Raw genomic sequence first — 27,850 nt, 5'->3', positions numbered from 1 at the left:
AAGGGCACACACTAAAACAGCGCGTTTTTCTGAGCCCCAAAAAATGACAATTTAAACATGCTGTAAAAAATGATCTGTTGGGTATTTTGAGCTGAAACTTCACATACACACTCTGGGGACATCAGAGACTTATTTTACATCTTGTGAAAAGGGGCATAATACGGGACCTTTAAATGTACATACCACAGCTTTTAGGAAACATGACTTTTGATGAGCTTTCTCGTGAGGAAGTTTGGTATACAGTAGTTCTAAAGAAATATGCACGCATTGTTTCCCTTACCCGTCTGTGTGAGCGTGAGGTGTTGTCCATGAACGCTGATGTGGGAGGTTTGCTGTGGACCTCCAATGCTGGTGTTGAGGCAGCACCAGGTGGAAAGGCTGTATTGCCCAGTGACCGGTTTCCATTTTGCTGTGATTTCTCGGCCCGGAAGTGAAGAACACTGGCCTCCAGGTCCAGACAGTCCCGTCGGCTCTCTTTCAGAGCATCCTGCCGCTGCTTGTGTGCCCGATCGTTTGCAATTACCTGGGCAAGAGGGATACCGAATGCTTTGGCCGCAGACTCTGTGGGAGAGACAACAGACAAATGATTTTAACAGTAGGCCTATGGACCTTTTAATTCATCCTTATTTAAGTGCACGCTTTAAAGTTTCCATAGTTTCCAAATCAATTAACTCTCTTAGATGTAAGAAACATGTCAAATGTTTTGAAAGGACAATGCTAGTTTTTACACTACGTTTCAGGAAGGGAGTGTGTGAAAAATGCCATACTCATTCTTTATCTTGGTAAATAATGACTCAATGAATCAGTCTATTCTTCTTGTTCATTTACTGTTCATTTACACACTTTACCGTGCTTCAACAGCAGTATTTTGTATTTGCTTACACACTTTACCATTCACCAATAGGAAATGTGTTGCAATTTGACACTAGACACTACAGGCAGAACCAATTTTGAGATTTTGGGGCTATTTTGCTTCCATAACTTAACTTATCTATATATATATATACAGTGAGGAAAATAAGTATTTGAACACCCTGCTATTTTGCAAGTTCTCCCACTTAGAAATCATGGAGGGGTCTGAAATTGTCATCGTAGGTGCATGTCCACTGTGAGAGACATAATCTAAAAAAAAAATCCAGAAATCACAATGTATGATTTTTTAACTATTTATTTGTATGATACAGCTGCAAATAAGTATTTGAACACCTGAGAAAATCAATGTTAATATTTGGTACAGTAGCCTTTGTTTGCAATCAAACGTTTCCTGTAGTTTTTCACCAGGTTTGCACACACTGCAGGAGGGATTTTGGCCCACTCCTCCACACAGATCTTCTCTAGATCAGTCAGGTTTCTGGGCTGTCGCTGAAAAACACGGAGTTTGAGCTCCCTCCAAAGATTCTCTATTGGGTTTAGGTCTGGAGACTGGCTAGGCCACGCCAGAACCTTGATATGCTTCTTACAGAGCCACTCCTTGGTTATCCTGGCTGTGTGCTTCGGGTCATTGTCATGTTGGAAGACCCAGCCTCGACCCATCTTCAATGCTCTAACTGAGGGAAGGAGGTTGTTCCCCAAAATCTCGCAATACATGGCCCCGGTCATCCTCTCCTTAATACAGTGCAGTCGCCCTGTCCCATGAACAGAAAAACACCCCCAAAGCATGATGCTACCACCCCCATGCTTCACAGTAGGGATGGTGTTCTTGGGATGGTACTCATCATTCTTCTTCCTCCAAACACGTTTAGTGTAATTATGACCAAAAAGTTCTATTTTGGTCTCATCTGACCACATGACTTTCTCCCATGACTCCTCTGGATCATCCAAATGGTCATTGGCAAACTTAAGACGGGCCTTGACATGTGCTGGTTTAAGCAGGGGAACCTTCCGTGCCATGCATGATTTCAAACCATGACGTCTTAGTGTATTACCAACAGTAACCTTGGAAACGGTGGTCCCAGCTCTTTTCAGGTCATTGACCAGCTCCTCCCGTGTAGTTCTGCGCTGATTTCTCACCTTTCTTAGGATCATTGAGACCCCACGAGGTGAGATCTTGCATGGAGCCCCAGTCCGAGGGAGATTGACAGTCATGTTTAGCTTCTTCCATTTTCTAATGATTGCTCCAACAGTGGACCTTTTTTCACCAAGCTGCTTGGCAATTTCCCCGTAGCCCTTTCCAGCCTTGTGGAGGTGTACAATTTTGTCTCTAGTGTCTTTGGACAGCTCTTTGGTCTTGGCCATGTTAGTAGTTGGATTCTTACTGATTGTATGGGGTGGACAGGTGTCGTTATGCAGCTAACGACCTCAAACAGGTGCATCTAATTTAGGATAATAAATGGAGTGGAGGTGGACATTTTAAAGGCAGACTAACAGGTCTTTGAGGGTCAGAATTCTAGCTGATAGACAGGTGTTCAAATACTTATTTGCAGCTGTATCATACAAATAAATAGTTAAAAAATCATACATTGTGATTTCTGGATTTTTTTTTTTAGATTATGTCTCTCACAGTGGACATGCACCTACGATGACAATTTCAGACCCCTCCATGATTTCCAAGTGGGAGAACTTGCAAAATAGCAGGGTGTTCAAATACTTATTTTCCTCACTGTATATATATATATATATATATATATACACACATTTAAGTGTTTGATTGTATTACACTTTATCTATTTGTGTCTGTAGATTTCAATTACAAAACATATCTTTAAACACAGTTTTCTCAAAATGAGTTTTTTTCTTCTGCACCGAGTCAGAAATCTCGCACTTACACCAAACATTCCAGTTTTATTTCTGTAATTTTTATTTCCTGGCTTTATCCAATGTTCAGATTTCTGTTCTGGAAATGTAAGAAAATTAGTGCATATTTCATAAGAAAATGCATTATTTGCATATTTCACCAAACAGTTGTTAATGTAGGCTACTGTGATTAATAATAAGTATACCAATATCAATCAGTTAAAAGTTTTACATTCACTTGCAGTCTCTTGCCTTAATAATACAAAAATATGTTAATATTTGATTGTCCCCTGTGGCTTATTTTTGGCCTATTTAAAAGAAAACTGCACATTTAATATGTTAAATAAAGCTTTAAGTATTAACATATTTGCATATGTAAAATAAAGTTGCATTTAAGATCCATCTGCCACAAATCACATTTTGATTTTTACATGACTTGAAAGTATTTATAAATGCTATAATGTTTCAGATATCTTCAGCTTCAGTATGATCGGTATCTAAATGCACTCTTCCCTTATGAAGAAAGAAATGTGCAATATTACCTTGTTTTTTAACCAGAAATTGCAATGTTAAAAACAACTGTTACTAGTTTGTCCATTTTTTGCGCATCTGTAGGTAAGCCTTTTAGACAGACATTCAAACATTTTACTTGATTGACTGATTGCTGAACTAATTAAAACATGAGACGTATTAGTAGCCTGGATGCCAGCCGAATTTAGCCCCGCCCACAAAATTTTTAGGTCGGGAAGTTCGGTCTGGACCATGGTCTGGACTCGATCCGTTGAGGAGCTATTATGCCCGAACAAAAATTGTTTGGACCAATCAAATTGTCAGGGCGGGGTTTATACGATGATGGACAGATGAGCAACGGTAACGTAATCATCCACGTCATCAACGAGCGCTTGGGTTGAATTCAAATGACTGCCGCTGGAGAATTGAGATTTCACGAGTTCACGCTTACAAATAAGTCAGATAGAATAAATGCATATTTGGCGTGCTGTCTGAGGAGAGGGCTCGGGCTCGGGCTCGGGCTCGGTATTCGGCCCGAACCCAAAGTACTCCCCCCGTATTCCAGGCTGTGGAAGAACAAGCCGAGAGTGAGTGGAGGGATGCTGAAACTGTCAAGGAAGGTGAGTTGACAGAGTGAATATATGCTTACTCTCATGCTAATAGTGACGTAACTTAGACGGTTGATTGGATTGATTATTTGAATGTGCTCCTCCTGAACTTTGTTTATAAAACATCATGTGTAGATTCCGCCATCGCGTCTGTTATAGAAGATATCGACAGCGCATTGATTTTAAAAGAGGAACAGAGAACTGCGATCAAGTCATTTGTCGATCGGAAACATGAATGAAAAACATACGTCACTTACTCCGTTGCTCTGATTGGTTGTAGGTCTATCCAATTGAGTGCAGAGGCATTTTCTTTCCTGGTTCGGTTGAAACACGCCCCATAATCAAAGCTCAATGGAGCAGTATCAGACTCACATTCTGACTAGAATCTGAGTATGACGACGTCAGGCTAACGTATTAGCACTTTAAAAATCAAATCCACTTCTGCAGGATCTCACATGCATTATTAAAAAAAAGAAAAAAGCTTTATTTAACATATTCTTCTAAAGCAGCTTAACTGTAATTGAACTTAACCCATCCAAGCTATTTATATCGAGGTGGAGGTACAACGTGTATACGTAAAGCACTTTTAAATAGCATATTTAACACTCTAAAAGGACTACTCTGAGCTTACAGCTGATCTGTTTTGGCTGGCAAAGTAACACAAAAGCAGAGCAGCCTTGTCTTGTCTTCTCTTCTCCCCTCCCCTCTTCACAATCCCTTTTCTTCTATCTCTGCCCCCAAGGCTTAAAGATCTGGTGGCGGGTCAGGTTAGTCTGGTCCACTGGCCGCTAGTCCTCTGATAAGCTGGATGGATATGGGGATTGAGTCTTCTTTAAAGATGTTCCTCCCTCTACCCTATCAGCCTTGTCCTTCATTCAGCCCTCCCCTCCCGCCACAGTATGCCTGAACCTGGAGCTGACGCACATGCTGAAAACAAGAGCCAGAATGTGGTTGCAGGTGGCAGGCGTTTGGCAGAATGCCAGGAACACGGTCAAACAAATCCGTCTGACTGAGAAATCAGTGCTGCTTTAGCTCCGGCAGCGCTCAGAGCAGCTCTGAGATCAGTTTGAGCTCTTCAAGCAAAGTTAAATACCATAACTATTAAGTAACTTTGCAACTACATGTCAACTAACTCTTATTACAGTGTTAGGAGACTGTTAGGTTAGGGTTAAGTGTTAGGGTTAGTAGAATAAGTTGACATGTAGTTGCAAGGTTACTTTTAGTTAGTAGACACTGAAATAAAGCATTACTATTATTATTTACAACATTATTATGTAGGCTACAACACAGTATTATAGTGTTCAAATATACACTGGGTTTAGTAAGATTTTTAAAAAGAAGTTCATACTTTTATTCAGCAAGGATGCATTAAATTGATCAAAGTTGACATTTAAGACAGTTACAAAAGATTACTATTAATTAAATTAAATAAATTCGGTTCTTTTGAACTTTCTATTCATCAAAGAATCCTGACAAAAATGTGTCATGGTTTCACACAACAGTATTAAGCAGCACAACTGTTTTCAACATTGAGAATAACAGGAAATATTTCTTGAGCAGCAAATTTGCATATTACGATTTCTGAAGGATCATGTGACACTGAAGACTGGAGTAATGATGCCGAAAATTCAGCTTTGCATCACGAGAATAAATGAGACTTTAAAATATATTAAAACAGATAACAGTTATTTTAAGTTGTAATTTTGCTAAATAACTGTTTTTACTGTATTTTAGATTAAATAAGCCTTGGTGAGCAAAAGAAATTTCTTTCAAAAACAATAATAAATCTTACCAACCCTAAACTTTCAAATGATAATGTAGTTGTCAAATTCTGTCAAAATTCTATACAATTCAAAAGTCTGCAAAAAGCAGCTCTCCAGTCTATCCTCACGTAAACTGGTTTTACTGTTTACACACATTATACAGTTTGAAGGAATTGTTAACAGTTTCAGAATCGTTTAGATGGTTTCAAGCATGCGAGTCAGTATATTCGAGCCTCTAAAATGATCCCTACAAAGATAAAAATTAAGATGAACACCTAAATAGAAAGGAATGAACATGCATTGCAGGGATGCAGATTGTTGAGAGTAAAGCTACATTAATGTAAAGTATCCCGTGTCTTAAAGTCTTAAAGCTGTGTGTATTAAAGGCCTATGGGAGATTTGCAAGAACTGTGACCCACCAAACAGTCTTGGCAACCAGACTCTGAGGATTCACAGAGGGAGCCGCCATTTTTAAGTAACTGTTAAGTCTCTATTCTGCCATGTTCACTAAAAAAAGACTTTGTAGTGTTTTTTTATTACTATTATTACAGTTGTAATGATTTAACAAGGACATCATGAAGACATAAAGTTACAAATATAAGTTGACATTTGGATGAAATTTGACAGTTTCACTATCATTTTATCGTGGTTTAAAATAAAAGAGATCACTTGAAGACATGACAAAGTATATATTGGTTGTTTATCAGAGATACAAGGCCATCTGTGCTCAGGAATGCTGCCTGGCAAACACTTAAAGACAATGTGATTCGCCACAGATTTAAAGATCTGTGAAAAATGTAATATGATCATCTCTTACCTCGCTCTTTCTTTTCTTTTGAGAAGGAGTCAAACTTTCTCCGTAGTGATTTCCTTCTCTTACGGATCTCTGGAGAGAAAAAAACAAGATTATAGTTGGTTTTGTGTATGGACCTGTAAAAATATTTGTTGCAATTAGTTAAAAACAACTTATAATTTGTTGAGATAACTTAAATATCCAACTTAACTCAACTAAATTAACGTTAACTAAACTTAACAAGTCAAGCATGAACACCTACTTTTTTAAGTTGAAACAACACATTATTTATTATTCTAATGTTAAATTTTAAGTTGTGATAAATAAATCACAGCAATCTTTTTTTTTACAGTGATAGAGAAAAAAAAATATATACATATATCATAACACAAAATATGTTATGTTACTAAATTCAATGATACACTACTTTGCAAAAGTTTGGGGTCGGTAAGATTTTTTTATGTTTTTGAAAGAAGTCTCTTATGCTCACCACAGTAAAATATATTATTATATTTCTTTGTTTAAACAGTGATTCTTCTTTTTCATAATTCTTTGATGAATAGAAAATTCAGAAGAACAGTGTCACTCCGGAACAATCCATTCTTGTTGAATTAGCATTCATTTCTTCCCCCAAAAAATCTTACTGACCCCAAACTTATGAATGGCATTGTATTAAATTATATTGCTTAAAGCTTCTGATTCGCATACCAAATGGAATGTGTTTATCACACATTTCAACACATAAAATAGCTAGTGGCACATTAGGTAACACAACCATCTTAACAGATGCATGTAACAGCAAGTCTTCCGTTCCCAAAATTAAAATGTGTTCCATTTGGATGGCTGATAGTGAAGCAAAACCCATTAAGCACCAAGAATGGGGACAGAGCTGGCAAGGCAAGCACTATATAAAACCCTCATATTCAGTGAAGGCTGTGAGGAACACAAAAAACCGCAAAAACATTTCCTGAATAGATAAACAGCCACAATTATCCTTCATTTTTGCTAGAGAAAGAGCATTCTTTCCAAATGTAGAGCTGAAATTATAGCTAAACTAAAATACCTTTGTCTGTGTGTTTTCATAACCCTGATGTACTCTGTCTATACGGCCCTCAGGAGAACGATAAAAGTGGGATTAATTGTGATTCCCTTTAGTGGGTTAAAACTTACTCCACAACATTTTAAACTCAAACCAATAGTAGTGTTTACACCATCAAACCTTTTCCTCCTTAAGTTCTGGTATGTTGGTGGCATTTTGCTGTGCATTGAACTTAAAAAGATATACTTTGACTGGTTTGAATCAGATGAATTCATAAAGAGGTCTGAGTTGTGGAGCTGAGGAGAAAAATGTAAAAGATGCTGTTGAAATGTCCAGAGAGATAGAGAAAACAAAAAGGGATTGTAGCGCAAGCAGAGGGGCTTTAGGTGGGGTCATATTCCCATGACTGCAGGAAATGAGAGTTTATTTCTATGGCAACTGCCCCCAACCTTCCCCACACGCCAAGACATCGTGGGCTAAAGCCCCTATCAGAGGGATGATTAGGGGAATGAACAGAGAGCACGCAGAGATATTTGCCTGATTTAGGATAAATAATCTCTTCAGGCCAAAGCAGAGAGGAGCAAGAGACTGAAACAAAACAATGACAACAAGTCAACAGCTTCAGCCTGCATACAGCTAGAGTTGACAAAGATTAAGAATCACAATATTTCAAACAGGATGCAGCAAGTTTGAAGAATGTAACTTTCAAATAGACACCAGCTAACCAGAAAATTAAAAAAAAGCCAAACGCCGAGGTCAATCACTCTTGACATGCTTTCTGAATTCTCTTAAGTGTTTTTCCCAAAGTTTAATTTAACTCTCCAAAGGACATTCATCTTCCCCAAAAATAGCTGCCAAACACGTTGATGATAATTCCAAGAGGAGCGGCTGAGTAAACCACCAGGCTGAATCTGACAGATTTCTCCTTTGGGAGGAAAATGTTCCGTAAATTTTCCCATAAATTGTGGTGGCTGCTTCCCCATGGGTCAGCTAGAGTGTCGTCTGAGGTCTTCTCACAGATGACCAGCTGAAAACTTCTACAGCGAATAGAGGATGACCTTTCCTGATCTGACCATGTGAAGTTGCTTGTACATGCTGGGAATACCACTTCCCACAAAACAATGTGTTTTTCCATGGTAGGACAAAAGGGGACTCTCGCATGATACCTCAAAACACAAACACATAGGACTGGCTAGGATAGCTTGTTGAGGGTGAATAAATTATGGGTAAAATTTTTTGGGTGAAATAACCCTTTAATGTTTATCTGTCTACAACAAACATGACCCAAAACTCAACCGAACCAAAAATGTTCATTGTACAAATGTACACTAAACTGTCTTTAAAACCAAAAACTAAAATGTCATAAAAGTATGATGAACTGCAAAGGCTCAACAATATACACAATTATTAACATGACAAATTTATAATATTTATCTTGCATGGTTTTGATTATGGATTTCAAAGGATAAGGACATCACCCAATCTGTTTACATCTGCCTAATTTGGCTGCTTCTGCCAAGTGACAGACGAATTTGTATTAAAATACCTTGACTGAAAACACAGCCAACAAAATATATAAGTCTATTTACAGTTATGCAGAATAATATGGTTAATTACATTTTATAAATTGGATTTAGAACAATTTTTTCCTTGCTGTCCATGACGAAGCGGCCTGGAACCTATTTTTAGGTCATGATGAGCCAACACTGGTGTTGTTTAACAATCTAGGTATTGTGTTGATACGGCACTGCTGTACTCTATCTTACATTCGTCTTTTCCTCATAGTACAATCTTATCTGAAGAATTTATTTTTGGAAATCCCCCCAAAATACCTGTGAACTGACTGTGATGTATTTGCATAGATTTCTTGGGCATCTGTCTGAAACAATCATATCTTGACTGTGACTCTGCAATTTATCATGCATTTAAATCTATGTAGGCTACTTCTGATTATAAATTGTCACAAAACGTGTTTCAACACGCATATATCACTGTAAAGGAAATGTACCTCTAGGAATGCTGATCTTAAAGTCCAAGTCTCTTCTTTCCAAGTGGTAAAGGGCCACCTCCTGCAGACGTGCTCTTTCCAGCTCTGAGAGGCTTTGGATGGCAACCGGCTGCAGCCTCACGCTCTGCCCCAGCATGGTGGCCCACGTATGGTCACCCTGAGGAAGAGACAGGCAGGAAAAGAAAGAAAGCAGAAGTGAAACGTTGAAAGCATTATCTTCAGTCTCAGCCTGCCTTTTTTTTGTCAGAGTTTGGTTGTGACCCAGCTCAAACACACCTGTTTGTCATTTTAAAGGGAAGCTGATTCATGTGTTTTTGATCAGAGCTGGAATTCTGCAACAAGGCATATCTCCAGGATTTACCCTGCCGAAAGTGATATAGTGCAGTTAAAGTGCTTTGCACACCTCTTACAAATCATCCATTAAATATTGTACAGCAAAAGTTTGGGTTAAAGAGTGTAAAATCACTCCCAACAGTCTTCAAGAGACATTTTTAGACATTCACAGATTTAGATAGGCTATTTCTCCCTAATAGGAACATGTCTAGATAAACATGCCCTAAAAGGCCCTGTATGGGATACTTAAAACACAAAAAGCCTAAAAGTCTAAGCACTTAAAACATGCTTTATGCAAAAAAACACTATTTGAGCTTCTTTGTTTAATTTGGGTTCAAGGATGGCTACTTTTAGACATGGCAGCAGGGCTGTATTGTGTAAACATACAATAGCTAGTACACATTTTTTGACCTAATGTAATTCCTCTGACAGCTCACATCCTGTGTGTAGTCATACGTGTTGGCACATCTGATGTGTTAACAACAAGAAGAACTGAAACCTAAAACAATTACTGAAAGGAAATGTGCAGCTGAACAGCCTTGATGCTTACTAGAATGATGCTAATAATAACTAGATTAAAACACAAAGTCTTGTCCTGCTCTATAACTGAGAGCTGTCAACATATCCAATTTTAGAGTACCAAATGTGTTAAGTACTTTTAAATTGTTAGAATCAAATCTATGCCTCCAAAACCAATTACGAAGTGACTGAACCTCTACATGAGGCAATTTAGCTCGATTCTCTGGTTCTAAAGCCCCAATCCTTGACTGATTAAATGAACGTGCGAGTTGTCATCTCACTAGGGTTTAATTGAAAGCAGGAGTGTGTCTGTAATCGGTTTCCTTGCGTCCACGTGGGAGGTCACTTTCCACTTGAGTTGTGGTCACGCAACATGCCAACCGGTGTCGAGAAAAGGAAAAAAGTCACAGGTAGTGCTCTGTTTATTAAGAGATCAGCGAAAACAGCATGACATCCATCAAACATCCTGTTGATACCAGTATTTCGATTGCATAACTGTAAACTGTTATTTGTGAGGCCATCTCTTTTTGAGTTACTATTGTAAATTTATATTCAAACAAAGGAAGTGTTATATTATGGAACTGTAAGCATCCCTTATACATGTACAATATTTTAAACGATCAATAGATATAAGTTGCAAACTACTTGTAAAACAACAGAAAAGCTACTGTTGTGTTGATTGGCTGAGCAACATGTTCATTAATGTCGTGTCATTTCAGAGTGTGAAGATGAGAGAGTCTTCAGGGCAATGCAAGACACAAAATCTTTCCTTTCCCCCTCCTCTGCTCTTGCCCTTCTCTTTCTCACATACACTGTCCCTTCTTTTAAAACAAAAAAGAAAAGGTCATGAACGAAGGGAAGAGCAAAACACTAACACATGTAGAATTACAACATACTTTAAAGCCCACTGAAACCCAAACCACCATCAATCATCAGGAGGATTGTGATCATTTACTGGACACAAAAGCTTTTGTGAGAAACACTTGCCTTCAAGAAACCAAGCAGCCAATAACAAACCCAACACACGTCCTATATGACGTACAAGGAATCTTGGTCTAAAATCATAAAGATTCAGGCTAAATTAAGTGCATGCCTATAAGATAATTATAGTTCAAACATAGGTACATTTGAGTGTATATCATCTAAGAAGAAACACACTCCACACCACTCCAGTTGGGATCAAGTATTTATAGGATATAAACAGTGTGGGGTAAGTAACTAAAGTAATTAATTACTAGCTACTAATTACATATTCAACAGTGTAATGATGATGTACTAATACTCTCTCTAAAAAGTATTGCATTACTTATTACTAATCACTTTCTAAATCCCATATCAACCTTGACCATTTCAACAATCCAAGGATAGACATGAAACTGCTCTTTTAATTTTTTTAAATAAATAATTTAAAATTGCATAAATTATCCTTGAACTGACCAAAATATTTAAACATTAGACATTAAATTTTGATGTTAAATCCACTATTGTTTTACTGTGTATATAGATTGTTCTATAGTATTTAATGCAATTACACCAGAAGTAACTGTAATTAGATTACAGAGCAATTAAGATCCCTTACTTTACTTTTTCAAGGGAAAAGTTATTCAATTGCAGTAATGAATTACACCCAACACTCACTGGATATAAAAGTGATTATAGGATATACTGTCAATATAGTACCTTATATTTCGCTGTGCAAAAATTTAACTAACAACACAGAACAACAGTGAGAGTACCATCACTTCCATTCTGAATAAAAATGAATTTATAGCTAAGAGCTCTAAAAAGTTCAGCAGATGGTGTTCATAAAATGTATCCACTACAAAAATTCCAACCCTCAACAATCAAACCCTACTAACCCAAGCACATCTGAAACCCCTAAGAAGAGGAGACCATAAAGAGTTGAGAATGAGACAAAACTGCATGCGTGAAGCGCCGTCGCTCCATGAAAAGACCAAGACTTAAATGGGTGTTCTTTTTTTGTTTTGTTTTTTACAATCGCTACCTATTACTTAGGTCACTTTTTCAAAACTCTTCACAAAGTGAGCACAACAGCAGTCTATGTCTATGTGTGCTAAATTGTGGATTATTTATCATTGCTTTGGCACAAAATGCTCTTAAAGGAATACTGTAGTTCACTTTAAAATGAAAATTCTGTCATCATATACTCACCCTCATGTTGTTTCAAACCTGTATGAATTTCTTTCTTCTGCTGAACAGAAAGGAAGATATTTAGAAGAATATCAGTAACCAGACAGTTTCTGGGTCCCATTGACTTCCACAGTATATTTTTTTCCTACTATGGAAGTCAATGGGACCCAGAAACTGCCTGGTTACTGACATTCTTCTAAATATCTATCAGAAGAAAGAAATTCATACAGGTTTGAAACAACATGAGGGTGAGTATATGATGACAGAATTTTCATTTTAAAGTGAACTATTCCTTTAAATTACATAATTTCTTTTCTATGTATACAGGCCAATTTGAACATGCTTACATTCTCTTTTCAAAACTTAAGTTTAAAACCTTACATAATACACAACAATTTGCTACCTTTCTACAATAATACCATATTGAAATATATTTAAACTATCAAAACTAACTATCAAAAATCAAAAAGATTAGATGTAGCTAAACACCTACACAGGTGTTTTCAATGCCATTGCCATCTATACAAAAGGGGAAAACTAGGGAATACTGTTGTACTGTAATGTAAACATGGACCATATAACATATACAGTGAATTCTACACAGTTGAGAGTGTCATTCTTGTTTTGTAAAGAATTTTTTTTACAAAAGAAAACATTGTATAATGCTGCCTGTTGTTAGTGTTTTTTAGGTCATTGTTTTATGAGTGACAAAATATGTTTGTTGGGTGAAAACCTTTGTGTTATGGAAGAATGAGTTAATTTGAGACACGTATGAAGTGTTTTGGTAGTTTTAGTGCATTCTGAATTTGAAATTTACTGCTATGCCAAGCTGAAAGTTGGCGAAGAGAACTGTGTGAAGAGTTTTGAAAAAGTGACGTTTTGAGAAATGGGAAATTTTTGAGAAATCGTAGTGATTAAAAAAAAAAAAAAAAACTTTAATACATACACCTATCTACAAAAGTTATACAATGAAATGATGATTGTGCCAAATTAGACAGTGTTGGCACAAACATAATAGCAAAATTGAAACTGAAAGTTAAAAAAGTAATTTATATTATGAAAGTTGAAAGTATGAAAGTTATTGTGTCAAATATATTAGTCTTGGCTGTAGCTGAAATCAAAGGAAAATCTAGAATAGACAATGGAAAAAAATGGAAATTTAACATTGAAAAATAAAATCTTGGTGTCCTTGGATCATAGCCAATCACTGCTTATTATTGAGCGTTTATTGTGCTAAAACACAATGTTCCTCCAATAACAAAAATTATTATTTGACAGGGAACGTGAAAATAACAGGCTGCTATGTCTATTTGTAAATCGTATTCATGCATTCATATCTGAGACAACTAAACCATGTGCAGAGACATACCTGAGCGCATGACAAGACCCAGACAAAAACATCAGAGGCCCATAAATATTGTTGCAAGACCGCTCAAGTACTAGAACAATCAAGTAAATAGTTTTGCGAAACTGCTTCACTTCACTTTGAAGAGATTTTCGTAGCCATCCAGAGCAAACAATAGCTTATTCCTTAAATAGTCTTTCTCAGTCCATGCTCTTATTTTCTTTCAGAATACTTGTCCGATTTCCACTTCATGTACTTCTTGAGCCCTGACCATATTTGTCTCCTGATCCTTGAAACCTGGCTCGTGGTCCCTTATGAGAACTTTGATATAAATACTTGTATTTAAAAACATGCTGATGGTTCCCAGAAGCCCCTTTTAAATAATTTCAAAATGTTTGTATAACAGTTCAGGACCGTTCCTGGTGTTCCTATCAAAGCAACACAATCAGATTATTCTTGTGACGATGAGAAGTATATGCATATATGTGTGATAAACTTCTGTTGTTTATCCAGTTTCATTTACATCTGCAAGCATTTAAATCAGTCGGTTGTTTGGGTGCGCCGGTACGCATGTGAATGTGCATAACTGGGAGCACGTAATAATGTGTGAAGATAAACAGCTCTGCGATTCGAGTGGCTACGCATCCTGTCCATACAATGGAAAATTACAGAGAACCTCTTTGCTCTTGAGCAACACATCAAACCCCAGACCGACCTATCTGTGCATTTAGAGAACTGAAAGAAAAGTGAGAAAATAAAACAGACACAGTCAGCCATTCTGAATTATCCATTTAAGATATCCTGTGTCAAATAACAAAAAGGGAAACACAATATCCGCCCTCACACACAGAGCATCCCTTTTGGGTAATCTCTTAGATCCAAAACAATTAGAAAACCAAAATGTTTCGAACTTAAGCTGACAGCATCCCTCCATTGCACCGAAATGAAGTATGCATTATTCTCTACAGAGAGTTTCCTGAAAGCAAGAAACTAAAGTCATCATTCTGTGTGTAATGTTGTCTGGTGGTCTAATAAGTGGTTATATTCATGTACCTGATGGGATAAAGTCAACAAAAGAAAACTGAAAAATTTGAGGTCTGTTTTATGTTTTAAGGCTATTGAAACTGACATGAAAAAATTTTAAACACAACTCCACTGCAGAGGAGGTAAAGTCTCATAAACAGACACAATGCTATTGTAGTAGTGAGAGAGAGAGAGAGAGAGAGAGAGAGAGAGAGAGAGAGAGAGAGAGAGAGACTGCTGTATTTTTGCTAAGGTCCGTCTCCACAAGAATATCAAAAAGTCTTTGTGAAATAAATATGTAAAAACATAAGGCAAAGCCAAATAGACACTCTGTTAATCAGTGTCAGTGACAAATAATGTAGCGTGAGCTCATTTAAACATCTATAAATGTAATTTTGAAATTTAAAATTTTTCGAAAAAATTTATTTAATTCAATTTAATGACATTGAAAAACGCACCCATCAAGTAAAAAAATAGTAAAACACTTTCCTTGCACCTTAAATATACAAATGTACACAAGTTTTAAAGCTTTATTTTATTTTTAACCAAATATTGTCTTGAGGTTTTCTAAGGATTACTCCATTTGACCTGAACAACGCATATTTTCATAAAAAGCTAAAAATGTTATTTAAAAAAAAACTTAATGACACTGAAAACATGATTTTAGACATTAAGAAAACCATAGAACCAAGAAATCATATAATATAACGAATAATATAAAATTACACCAGACGTTACACCAACAATAGACATTTTTAACTTCAAGCCCCACTAAATATCTAAAAATATCATTATAATTAATTTCGAAACAACTGAAAACATATAACAGAAAAATATTATTCAAGTCATTTTTGTATGAACTGAATTTTTGAATAACTTAATATACCTAGACAAATAAAAACTTCTAGCGTCACGTCACCATTAGGTAGATACACACTATAGCCTACTGTGCATCTTGATTTAAAACAGCAGCTGGTAGTTAAGCACGTGAAATCCAGATTTAGCAGGACACGCGTAACAAACACAAAAACACTGCAGCATCTCAAACAAACACATGTGGCAAATAGTGGCATAAACACTGCGTAATGCTATTCCCCAAGCACATACTGTTTATCACTGCATTTACATATTCACTGAATGTATTCTACACGTTCAGTATAGTCTTTAAAATACTGCAGCCAATTAGACAAAAACTTTGCTCATTAAATATGTAAATTGACTTGCATACAGACACGCACACACACACCAATCACTCTACCTGCAGTCTAGGAGACAGGCGGCGTGCTGACAGAAACACACACTCTGTGATTATGAGCAATTTCCTCAGACTCTTCAGACAGGTACAGCCGGTCCGACCCGAGCATGAGACAGACAGACAGAAGCAGAGAAGGATAAAGAGCGAGAGGGAGGTCTGTCCTCTCCATCTGCCATGTACTCTTGGAAATCAGAGTGCAGCCAAGAGCAAACTTCACGTAAACACTCGCACGGTGACGTAGAGCAGAGGGGGAGGAGCCTGCAACTGATACAGCAGAGCTTTGAACTCAGACTGTCACTCAACATCAGCATCATAAACACTGGAGTCTAGAGACACAATGTCCTCCCTTCCCACCTCCCACTGCAGGGATTCTACTCCTTTTTCCTTCTACGTGTGTTTATGAGTTCACTCCTGTTGAAATCCTGTTCTCTACACAGCAATGGAAATATTAAAACAGCATGATAATGATGAAAGAGAGAGACAGCGGGAAGGGAAAGGAAGAAAAATGAGAAATGAGGGCTTCAGGCAGAAGGTGGAGTGATGAACTCAAACACACTATACATTCACAAACTGGCTGCCTCGTGATGAGCACTGACAAATAAAGCTTGACCTTTAAACTGTAAGTTTTAACTGTTACACAAATTCCACTTTTACGATAACCTTTCAGCCAAAGGCAAAGATACCATAAGAGTCTTTGTGCTCAGTGTGTTCTAAACTGGGAAAAGTGTGGGAAAAATTCAAAAGGCTGACACTACTTTGAAATTTGGGGTTGGTAAGATTATATATATATATATATATGCTGCTTAATTTTTTGTGGAAACCATAACCTTTCAGGATTCACTGATGAATTTATTTAAAATGTAAATATTTCACATCTTTTGTCACTTTTGACCAATTTAATGCATTCTTTCTAAATAAAATGCTCAATTTCGTTCTTTTTTTAAATCATGCTGCATAACATGATCATCAGGTTTTGCACAAACTCATGTCAGCTCATGTGCTAGCGTGTATCCGAAATGAATGCACACATATGCACCAATTTGTTTTAAGGGGCACCCGTGGCAGTTCTGACTCACTTGGTGCAGGCGAGGCATGACTTCACCCTAACACTATGTTACAACTTAGTAGTACATAAGTGTGGGAACTGTTAGTCCAGTAGTGTAGTTTTAATGTAGCTTGCAACAGGACCTGGGTTCCCAAATCCCAAACTAATGTATAATTCTTTGGATGGATGGTGCTTCTTCTGATTTCAGGTACATGCTAATTTCGAAGTAACAGTCAAATTCAGCGTAGCATAATTCGTAATAGAGAAAAGAATGCGAAATAAAAGCATTTTCAATAGTGGTGCCCGTGTTGTGCGTAAGTGAGTGTGTATTTGAGATGTTTGTTTGGTCAGTGCCTGATGGCTCAGCAAATGATCCTATTAGAGCACTTCTCTGCGGCTAGCTGACAGACTGACAGATTGAGCACATTAGTGAGGAGATCCTGGATAGTGGAACAGTTAGTAGCATCTGGACTAGCCTGAACACACAACACACGGGAAGTAATAGACAACTGGACAAGTCCGAGGTAAAAACCAAATATTCAATTCAAATTTCAATTCAAATTTATTTGTATAGCGCTTTTCACAATACATATTGTTTCAAAGCAGCTTCAAATATTATAGACAAACGTGGACCTAGATAGAACAAGTAACCCTGGTCTGGCTGGTTAGCGTGAAGCAGTGAGCCCCTGCTGGTAGATATCGTAACTACACCATCTCTTCAGATTGCCATTCATCCGTGTATTCTGATGGAATAACATTTTTACTAGCAACATATAAATCACAAATAGTTCATAAGTAGATGTTGACTGATTTTTGGATGATATTTGTCCCCGTCTGGTGCTTTTGACAGGGGTCCATGCCAGCTCAGCAAGTGCCTATAGCCAACGGATAACTTTTCTCCAGGTATTCTAAACCTCTTTGGCCTAAAATAACAGTGCCACCAATAGTGGACATATTTTTTGAGGCTGATAAATGTGCGGCTCTGAATAATGCGTTTGGAATGTGGTGTGAGGCTGTGTGCGGTATGTCTTGGATTTGCCATTAATTTGCCATCTGCAGGGCTTGGATGAGATTGAGCTCTCCGGGGATTCTTCCATCTCCACCAGGGATGAAAATACAGTCCAGATGTCTTCATCACTTATACCATCCGTCCACAGTAATACTGTTTTCACAACGTCAGGACTGCCAAAAGAGCCTTCATCACTTAAGAAGGGTGCTGAACAAAAAAACCCTTTTTTGGCTGATTTTAGGGAGGACCGTTTAACTTTCATAAATTATTCGTCCTCAATGATGTGCTTCAGTAAAAAAACCACTAACATTTCATTTTGATTTGTGTTTATGTATGAGATCTAATAAATCATTGGCAGAAACGCACCATGAAAAACTTTGGACTATCATTTTTCCCTGAAAAAAAAAGTGATGACTGTCCCAGCAGTTTTCCATACACATGAGAATGTTCATATCCGGCCATTAAAAGAGAAGTGGCCCTCAGTTTCATGTGTTTGACCTCTGAACCTGGCATCAAGGATGCGCTCTTCCTGTTTTGGCCGTAACATGGTGCGACTAGGTGAATATACAGGGTTGTATGACCCTGATACAGGATGGACAGGAACAGGGACAGACCTGTCCCAATAGAGCGACAGGAGTAAAATCCAGTGTGTGCAGGTTTGCTGCGATTGCTCAGATGATGCAGGAAGAGTGACGCATATCTGAACTAAATGTATATTTCTGATAAATCTGATTTATCTACATTTTTTACACTAATCATCAGGTAAGTCAATACATCATGAAGTTATTGGTAATATAATGTTTGTGTTATGGCTTTAGTGGAAGCCGACTCTGACTTAAAGCTATAGACTACACTGCCCACTACAGGTCAAAGTTGGTAAGTCCTACAACGCATGAACCATCAAAAATAAATTTCAACCACATCATATAAAATTTCACTGGCATTAAAATAAACAATATAAAGATATTTTAAAATAACAGACTAGAACATCTCAGCACAATTAAAATGCCTTGACTCTGAGTCATTTATGAATCATGACATTCACCTGTTCTTCCTGTTACCCTCATACTTTTCTCAGAACTGATCATGTCCTCTGCAGAGTTGAAGCTCTGTCTTGACATGCTGAGGGGGGAAAGGTAGCGACTAGTGCTCACTTTGCAGTGCAGTCATAAGCAGGGGCAATGATCCATGTTTATAGCGCTCTTATTGCTGCTGGTACGATTTTCTCTTGCAATGAGAAGCTGTGTCTGTATCAACAAACACTGGAGACAGAAAGAGAGAAAAAGGAGAATGCCCTGGCTGAGATATTCACTGTTCTCTCTTTTTCTTATTTTCTCTCTTTCTGTCTCCAGTATTTGATCAACAATATTATGCGTTATGCAATATTCAGCGCAACTCAACAATATTATGGGTTGACCTCTCTATTACCTCTTTATTGACCTCTTTATTACTGCCTGATTCACCCAAAAAATATACAACAGCAGAACAATCACACAAATCACACACTACACATCCATAATAAATATCCATACTAACATCTATGGCAAGTCATAAGTGCATTTTGTGAAAGAAACTAATACTTTTATTTAGCAAGGACGCATTAAATTGATTAAGTGACAATAAAGAAATTTACAATGTTACAAAAGCTTTCAAATAAATGCTGTTTTTTTATTATTTTATATTCATCAAACAATCCTGAAAAAAATACTTTCCACAAAAATATAAAAAATATAACAGTTTTCAACATTGATAATAATAAGAATTATTTCTTGAGCAGCAAATCATCATATTAGAATGATTTCTGAAGGATCATGTGACACTGAAGACTGGAGTAATGATGCTGAAAATTCAGCTTTGCATCACAGGAATAAATTACATTTTAAAGTACACAGTTATTTTTTAAATTGTAATAATATTTCATATTATTACTTTTTTTTACAGTTTTTTTTTATCAAATAAGGCTGACATCCTGGGTGAGCATGAGACCCTGATGAAAATGAAAATGAAAGTTATCGACCCTTGAATCTTTCAAAACACAAAGTGACACATAACCACATAATTTGAATTTGAAAATTTGAATCACATAACCAAATTTTAATAGAGAAGCAGAGCAAAATCACTTCTAAGTGACTTCTATCAGTGGCTTTATTCAGTAAATCAGAAGTTCAAGGTGTGTGTGGGCCAGTGTGGTCTCATTTCACCTTTCAGGATGACGGATTGCGTAACGCGTCAAAACTCGTCTTATTTCCTTTTCCTTTTATCCTCTCAATCCTCTCATCTTTTCTCTGCTTTATCATAACATTAATCTGTTCTTCAAAGTATCCCTAGAGGTCATGCAGAGGAAATGCCATTTAGAAAAACATTCAACAAAGATGCCATGCTTCTCTAAACAGGACATTCTCCACCCATCGGCACAGCTCTCTATACTGTTCTGCTCATTATTCTGAAAGAGATCGCCCACCACCACAGACTGACATCCACGATAAATAATGCCTCTGAGAACGGTGGTGCTGGTGTTTTCAACCCAAACACTTAACGCCACTTTTTCCTAAACACCTGTTTGTCACTTTGAACTGCGAAATTTACCTCGAGGTCATCACATGCAACAACAAAAATTTAATTTGAGGTAATTTGATTTTACATTTAGCCCAGTCTGACCTTACTCAGTTTTAGATAAAAAAGCGTCTACTAAACAACAACCAAATATATCTGTGCATCATGTAACAGATTTATTCATGTCATGTGGATGACCAGTCCTTGCAAACAGGAAGAAATGGTATCGATAATCAATCTTGCCATATAGGAATCACATTTGGGTCACAATCATGACAGACATCATAACAATATTGCTGAAGGCTGCAATCACTATATGGGCTGGAACGTCTCTTTCAGCTTGATATTGATCAGTCAATCAATCAGCTATGGTAATTTACACTAGTGTTCTCTATCACCTTCCAGTGATGTAAAACTGATTGTTAGATATATGTTGGTTTAATGGACTCCATTTACGCATTCACTTCTTGACTTCTGGCCCTACATTCTAGATTGTTTTGACTTTCATTATTGCTTAGCTCTGCTGGTCAAGTAAATTCAATCCTATCCAATTTATTCTCATGGAGTTTTTTAATAAAACACATAAACTGATTCCCTTTTAGCGTGCAGAGGCTTGTGACATGAGATGGTGACACACTGTCTGAAGATGCTGTTTCTGAACTTCAAATAAAGAAGATTGAATTTGCTTTGAGGTTTAAAATGATGCAGTTATGAGTGCATAACGGTCTATAAAAACACTTGTAAAATGAAAAACCTCTTTGTCCTTTAGGTCAGAAACTTCAATTAGATCTGAGTATGATCCAAAGGACTGTAAACACTCAAAAGGATACAAGGTTTTAAACTCTTTCTGGCAACTTTTGACTTGTGTGTGATGCAACTCAAAGGTCTTAAGCCACTCTCTTCTAATTCCAAACAACAGAGAAGATTTAAGCTGATTCTCTAAGGCAAGACTTTTGAATTGTCACATTCCACACAATTGCCTTTTCTCAAATCCCTCAGATAATACAGTAGTATTATTTCCAATTAAAATCATAGTTAAGGGCATTGGTGTCCTCCAGTAAACCTCCCAACACTTAGTGGGCATACCTTTCAATGCGCTTGATTGTGAAATGTACCAGGAAGAGGGGAGGAAAGGGAAGTTCTTAGAACGTCAAACCTCCTTTGTTCTTTTATGTTCATCAATCATATGATAAAAACCTTTCAGCTGGAAATGCTTCGAGTCATGTGATAGCTCACCGCAGAAGTTGGTGACAAGCTTTGAAGTACAGCCGTGATGTAATGGAAGCAGAGACAGATATTTTACTCCATATTGTGAAGCACATCTGAGTGATTATCAAAAGAAAAATAAATGTAGGGCGGGACTTGGTTTTAACAATCAGTTGTTGATTGGATGTGAGCTTGCTGTCAATTGTACTAAATAACTGGAAAAATCCGGAATGCATCACCAGAGGGAAGTTGATATTGAATTAAGAATTAAAAATTATTTTTTATAAATTAAAAAAGAAACATAGCCTATGCATGGATGAATCATTCATAATAGGTTCAATATAATGTCATGCTGACTTCAAAATAGCCATTTTCAAGCTGTGAGTTACTGAGTTGGGAAAAGTGAGTCACGCAAAGTGTGAGAATTGATGAGTTCGTGCCGAGAAAGAAATATAAAAATTTTGGTTGCACTTTATTTTCCAGTACGTGCACTTACGTGTACTTGCCTAAGAAAGTACTGGGTAATATAAGTTAACTACATGGGTTAAGATTAGGTTTAGGGGTAGGTTCAGGGTTAGTACCTAGTTATTACCCAGCTATTGCAATTACTATAATAAGTACAGTGTATACACGGGGAACAGGACTGTCAAATAAACTGCTACCAACATTTTTTTTAAATATGAAAAGCATAACTTGTATTTGTATATTTTTGCCATGACGCAGCTCACAGCAATGTTTACTGCAATGCGGCTGCAAATTTTCACTGGCTACACGTAAAAACAAACTACAACATGAAGTGTGCAGTCTGATTGAACAAATACTCTTATGAGCAGATACTTTTGATGAATCGTTTTAAAAACCGAAAGCGAATTTAAATCCCAAGTGAGCATCCCTATACTTTTTTCGAAGGATCAAGCCCTTGAAGTGGGAACTGTGGAGAGAGCAGGGCAATTGTGTCTTATAATGTGGCTTTTTGAAACACATTTAGTCATTTACTTTATTTCTTACCATAAAATATCACACACAATCATTCTACTTAAATTTGGATCTGAAAATAAATGGTAAAATGAATCTTTTGACCATAGCTTTTGCTAATTTTGTGAAGGAGTTCAGATGCTCACTGATGTTTTGGACTTCCCTTCGTGTGGCGTCCCCTTCTCACAGTCCCTGCTGAAAAAACGGCATAAACCAACATGAATTCCATGCTGGTCCAGGCTGGTTTATGCTGGTCTAGCTATGAACCAGCATGCTGTTCTCAAGCAAAACAGAGCTGGTAGAGCTGGTTCACCAGCATGGTCGTGCGGGGTTGAGTGTAAGTAGGCCAGCTGTCTGTGTGCAAGTTGTTTTTTGGGGACATAGACATATTTCTATATTTAACACATTAATGATGTAAAGGAAAAACCATATAAGGTTAAAACATATGATTTATTGAATTATATTATAACTTTGCGATTTCTTTTGCTCCCTCTGCTGAAAATTGTTTTAGTTATGATTACATTATTAATCAGTCACCGGTAAACTGATAAAACATTTCAAAGCATCAAATGAATTGTCTCCTGTTTCAAATTATCTGTACACACATCAGTTAAAATCAATTAAAAAGAGCTTGTGAGCATCGCAAAACAAAAATCCAGCAAACCAGCAACCAGCATCAAATGATGGTCCCAGCGTGCAAAGCCTTGTGCTGGTGATCAGCAGTGCTGGATTTTTCATCAGGGGTGCCCTTCAAGGGAGCAAAATGGCTATTGGAATTTGGCTATACCCTCTCAGTTTAATCAGTGTGATGAACCCTTCACTGAACAAAATCACTGATTCCATCAGAGTGGCCACTGAATCAACATGAGTCACTTACTGAACGGCAAGTTCCACTTCAGGGCATCATTATATTACATTGCAATGCATCGGCACATGCTATACTACCAAGGAAGAAAAGATATAGGCATATTCTTTCTTTGTCTGTATACCTTACACTTGTGTCTTTGTTTGTTTAGCCTTATTTTTAGCTTACCATAAGCCTTTAGCCTAGAAATCTAGACGCACCCTAGCGGCAGCAAAATGTATTTTCTAAACATCTTGATGTAGTCTGGCTTGCCAGGCTAATAAGCCTTATGATAATGACATGAAATTGATAAGCAGGCATACCCAATCTAATAAATATGACAAGGATAAAATAAGAGAACAACTGCATTTTACCCCACAAATTTCATCAAATCATTTTAGGGTATAGAGATAAAGTTTGTGGAAATTTAAGAGATATTTAAGAAAAACTACACCTCTCTACATGGATCCTAGTTTGGGGAACCCTTGCATTAAGACACAAAGAGCTTAGAAATCATCTTTGATCAAGGGACCTCTCTTGTATCTGTGAAACTAAACCTCCTAATCTAACCCATGTAGAGTTTGGCTGGTTAAAGCAAGAGCTTGTGTGCCGTTTTGTATTTTTATTTTATTTTTGCTACTTTTATTGGTTCGAACTGTAAATCTAGACACAGAGCGACAGTCTAATCCTCTTCTGCCTGGCTCCAATCCTTCCAACACTCCAATGCAGATTTTTCCAATGTTCTAGCAAATATTCAAAGTTTTTTTCCCTCACACAGTCTGTTGGCAATAAGAGTTTTCCAGCATTACCATACCCCGATTTTAAGTATGTTTGGCCATATACAATATTTATATTGACACATCTATAAAGTATTATGTAGAGATGAGAAGCCCCTCATTGATCAAGCACTGCCATTAGACATGGATCTGTTTACCTTGACTAACACTGCAGGAATGTGCAGCACCAGAGAATGACTCTAATCATTATCCAAAAGCTCTTAAGTATGTGAAAGCTGGTGATCCTGTTTTGTCTCCCATGAGAATAGACCCTTGCATGTTTTACCTTTGCTAGTGAAAGCATAATAAAAGCTCTTCACAACGCAACGCCATAATGTTATTTGTTTTTGGTAGAACAACTGAAGTATGTCATGAGAAATGCTGTTGGACACGGGGCATAAATTAGCGCAGATGTTTACAGTAATTCTGGTTTTGCACCTGTCCCATTTCTAACGTACGCCGATGGCTATCAGTAGACAGCTGACAGGATGAAATAAAAGGGAACCCCTTCCCCCACACTCACATATGGTCTTCATTATATTGCACACTGTCCAAGATGTTGGCCAATCCATCAAATCTTTGTACTTTTCCACTGCGCACTGTTTTGAAGCAACGTCCTAATCTTTTGCCACCAAGAGCAACTAAATGATGGTATCAGCTGATGCAGATCCTGAGATTTCGGTAAGTGTGTACTCATTAGCTCATGTGATGTCCCAATGAATTTTATTCAATTTACGCTGTTCAGATTGGCTTGACCCAACGGGTGACGAACCTATTAAATCAACCATTAGAAACAAAGCCTTCATTCTGAATTGATCTTAAACTTCATTACAGGTCATTTAGCAGAAACCTTTTGCAAGAATTGCAAGGACGGTCCTTGTGGAGCAATTTGGGGTTAAATGTCCAGCACAACAGTGCCAAGATTTTCAACTCTTCGGTCCACATGCAGGACATCCAGAGCTGAACCTGCGATCTTTGCATCGCCAGCCACAATGATCATTAGCAGCCAAACTATAATGCGTACGGGCTACTTTATTTACAAACATATAACTACATACCGAAATTATTGCTTTTACTTTTAAAAAAAAGAAAGTTTTTTAAGGCCTTTAGTTCAAACTTGTAAGTACAACAAACTGTAGATATTAGTTTTACATCCTTTTTTAAATTGTTCCTGGAGATCAACCCATGGATCAAAGTGCAGAAATATACAGACAACCTGCTTAATAACATGTTATACTGCTGACCCTAAATAGGCTTATATTAATATTGGTTTATGCTGATGCTGTAAATAATTAATATTTACAGTCATTTACAGCCAGAGATATTAATATTTCAGTGGAACAACCATTACAGGTTGGTTGCTTACAACTAGGCACATGGTAGAGAGCTTGTGTTATTGATAATGAGTCTTTGCAGGAAAATATAAATACTGTGCACTGACAGCATCAAAGTACCTTTAGTTTGCACTTTTTACTTTTTTAATATAAAACATTATCATATAGTTTGACGCTGCGTTAGTACACATCTGCATACGACTGTAGGTAATTCCCCCACTCACCACATAGTAGAACTGCATGTCCTGGCGAACAGGGTCCTCAGGCTGCATGACTATAGATGAGGTTTTATCCGATCCCATGTAGAACAAAACCATAACACCTCCTGGATGCACTCAGATCAGGTGAAAACGCAATAAATAACAAAGCAGTTCCCACTTGTTTTCTTCAGTCAGACTCTTGATGGAGGGAGTCAGTCCACCTGTGGAGCAGCTCCTGTTTCTGGGCCGTTGGTAAGAGGTTCAGTGTCAGTGCTTCCTCTGCGTCTGTGTATCTGAGAAGTGATAGCAGCTCTTCCTGTGAAAGAGTGTCTGTGTGCACTCCGGCTGATAAAATGCGAGTCCCTGCACGCAGCTCAGCGCAGCCTCTGCTGTTCTCCTCGCCTGTCAACAACAGGAAATGTGCCACTGGCTGCTCAGAGTTTGACAAGCTCTCAGCCTTCTCTCTGATGCAGCACCAGGAAGCACTGGGAATGCATTAGTATGGGCTGTGCCGGTGGCTGGGATCAGGTCTCACTTATCCTCCCATTACAACCTCCTTAACTGTGCATGCCATAAAAAGGTCTGAAGGTTCAAGTCGGTCCAGCTTTTATCTCAGTAGTAATTGCAGAGAGCTGAACTTTGCTCCATGACCTATTAGATTTGATTGAAATACTAGAATAAGTACTATGACTTACTTGATCACATTTTTTCATAGTTGATGGTGAGTGTCATCTTGTGTGTCAAACAAAGAAAGAAAAATCTTTAAAAAACAATGCCTTAATGACATTGATCTCTAAAACATTTTATGGCCCCTGTAATAGTTTATATCACATTTACAAAAAATTATATTACTGTGCTGTCAAATAAGTTGCAAAAGGCATGCTCAAAGTCCTCTGTGAAGACATAAATGGCCTACAAATAACTTTTTGTACTCTGTACAGACCAGCCATACGCAATACAATATAAAAAGCAACCTCAAGGTAAAAATAACGCTTTCTTAAAGACATATCATTTGAATAAATGTTGTTTTCTTCAACAAGTAGGCCTATTTTTTTTCAGTTATTACTATAACAACATTGTTTTAATCATTCTTACTTCTTAAAAGAAAGGAATACTTTTATTTTGCAAGGAAGTATTGAATATTTTTACATTAATACATTAGATTTCTCTTCAAGTCAAGTCAAGCTTTATTGTCATTCTTCCGTATACATGTATACAGCTGAACGAAATCGTTTCGTACGGACCGAGGTGCATAATCTTTCAAATGAATGCTGTTCTTTTGTACTTTCTAAGAATACTCAAAAAAAGTATCCTTCTACAAAATTATTAAAGCATAGCTGCCAACTTTTGAGATTTATGTCGGGGGGTGGTGGTGGTGGTGTTGGGGTGGAAGAGATTTATGTCGGGGGTGTAAAAAAAATGATTGCATCACAATAAGTGTATTGTGATTGTCAAAACATTTTAGTAACTAAACTGAATTTTATTAGGTTTAGTGACAACATGTTACAATGTTTACATGGTTCAATTTCTGGTAAGCTACGACTCATTTGGATAAATATTAGGTAGGCTACACAAGATAGGCATTCATTTTTCTCAAGAAAAAAACAACTCACCTAATGCTGTAAACATACAGAGAGCCCTATCAGCTGGCAGTATTATTTAAGGTTAAAAATATCACAAATTAAATATAATGCAATATAGTACACATATTTAGCAAAATACTCTCTATAGCTCTTTTTTTCTAGCCAACTAACGTGCTATAGCCTATATTATGGTCATTAAATGGCTTTCCTGAGGTAAATGTTATGTGACATAATTGTTCTCCAGC

At 37.2% G+C, this 27,850-nt stretch overlaps 1 protein-coding gene and 1 long non-coding RNA gene across 8 annotated transcripts in view; one reads left to right on the top strand and one right to left on the bottom strand.

The window, feature by feature from the left end:
• Positions 1–26,488, bottom strand: part of arhgap36 (Rho GTPase activating protein 36) — a 36,967-nt gene extending 10,479 nt beyond the window's left edge. Inside the window, exons 1-4 of one of the 7 annotated variants that reach the window (XM_084109461.1) lie at positions 26,047–26,488; positions 9,455–9,611; positions 6,432–6,500; positions 281–561 (exon numbers count right to left, since the gene is read on the bottom strand). In XM_084109461.1, the coding sequence (XP_083965587.1) occupies positions 281–561; positions 6,432–6,500; positions 9,455–9,611; positions 26,047–26,139 (600 nt within the window). In that variant the 5' untranslated portion in view covers positions 26,140–26,488. Of the gene's footprint in view, positions 1–280; positions 562–6,431; positions 6,501–9,454; positions 9,612–16,083; positions 16,390–26,046 lie in introns of those variants that run through there. The other 6 variants (XM_084109459.1, XM_084109458.1, XM_084109460.1 and 3 more) reach the window with 6 other exon arrangements.
• LOC311080483 lies at positions 17,565–18,490 on the top strand. The gene is made up of 3 exons (XR_014605611.1): positions 17,565–17,649; positions 17,976–18,028; positions 18,185–18,490. It is a non-coding gene; the product is annotated as an uncharacterized lncRNA (long non-coding RNA).
• Positions 26,489–27,850: the final 1,362 nt, after the last annotated feature.

The sequence above is a fragment of the Abramis brama genome (assembly GCF_963993115.1).
Source record: "Abramis brama genome assembly, chromosome: 3".
NCBI classification, from domain to species: domain Eukaryota; kingdom Metazoa; phylum Chordata; class Actinopteri; order Cypriniformes; family Leuciscidae; genus Abramis; species Abramis brama.
This window is presented reverse-complemented; position numbering and strand designations above follow the sequence as displayed.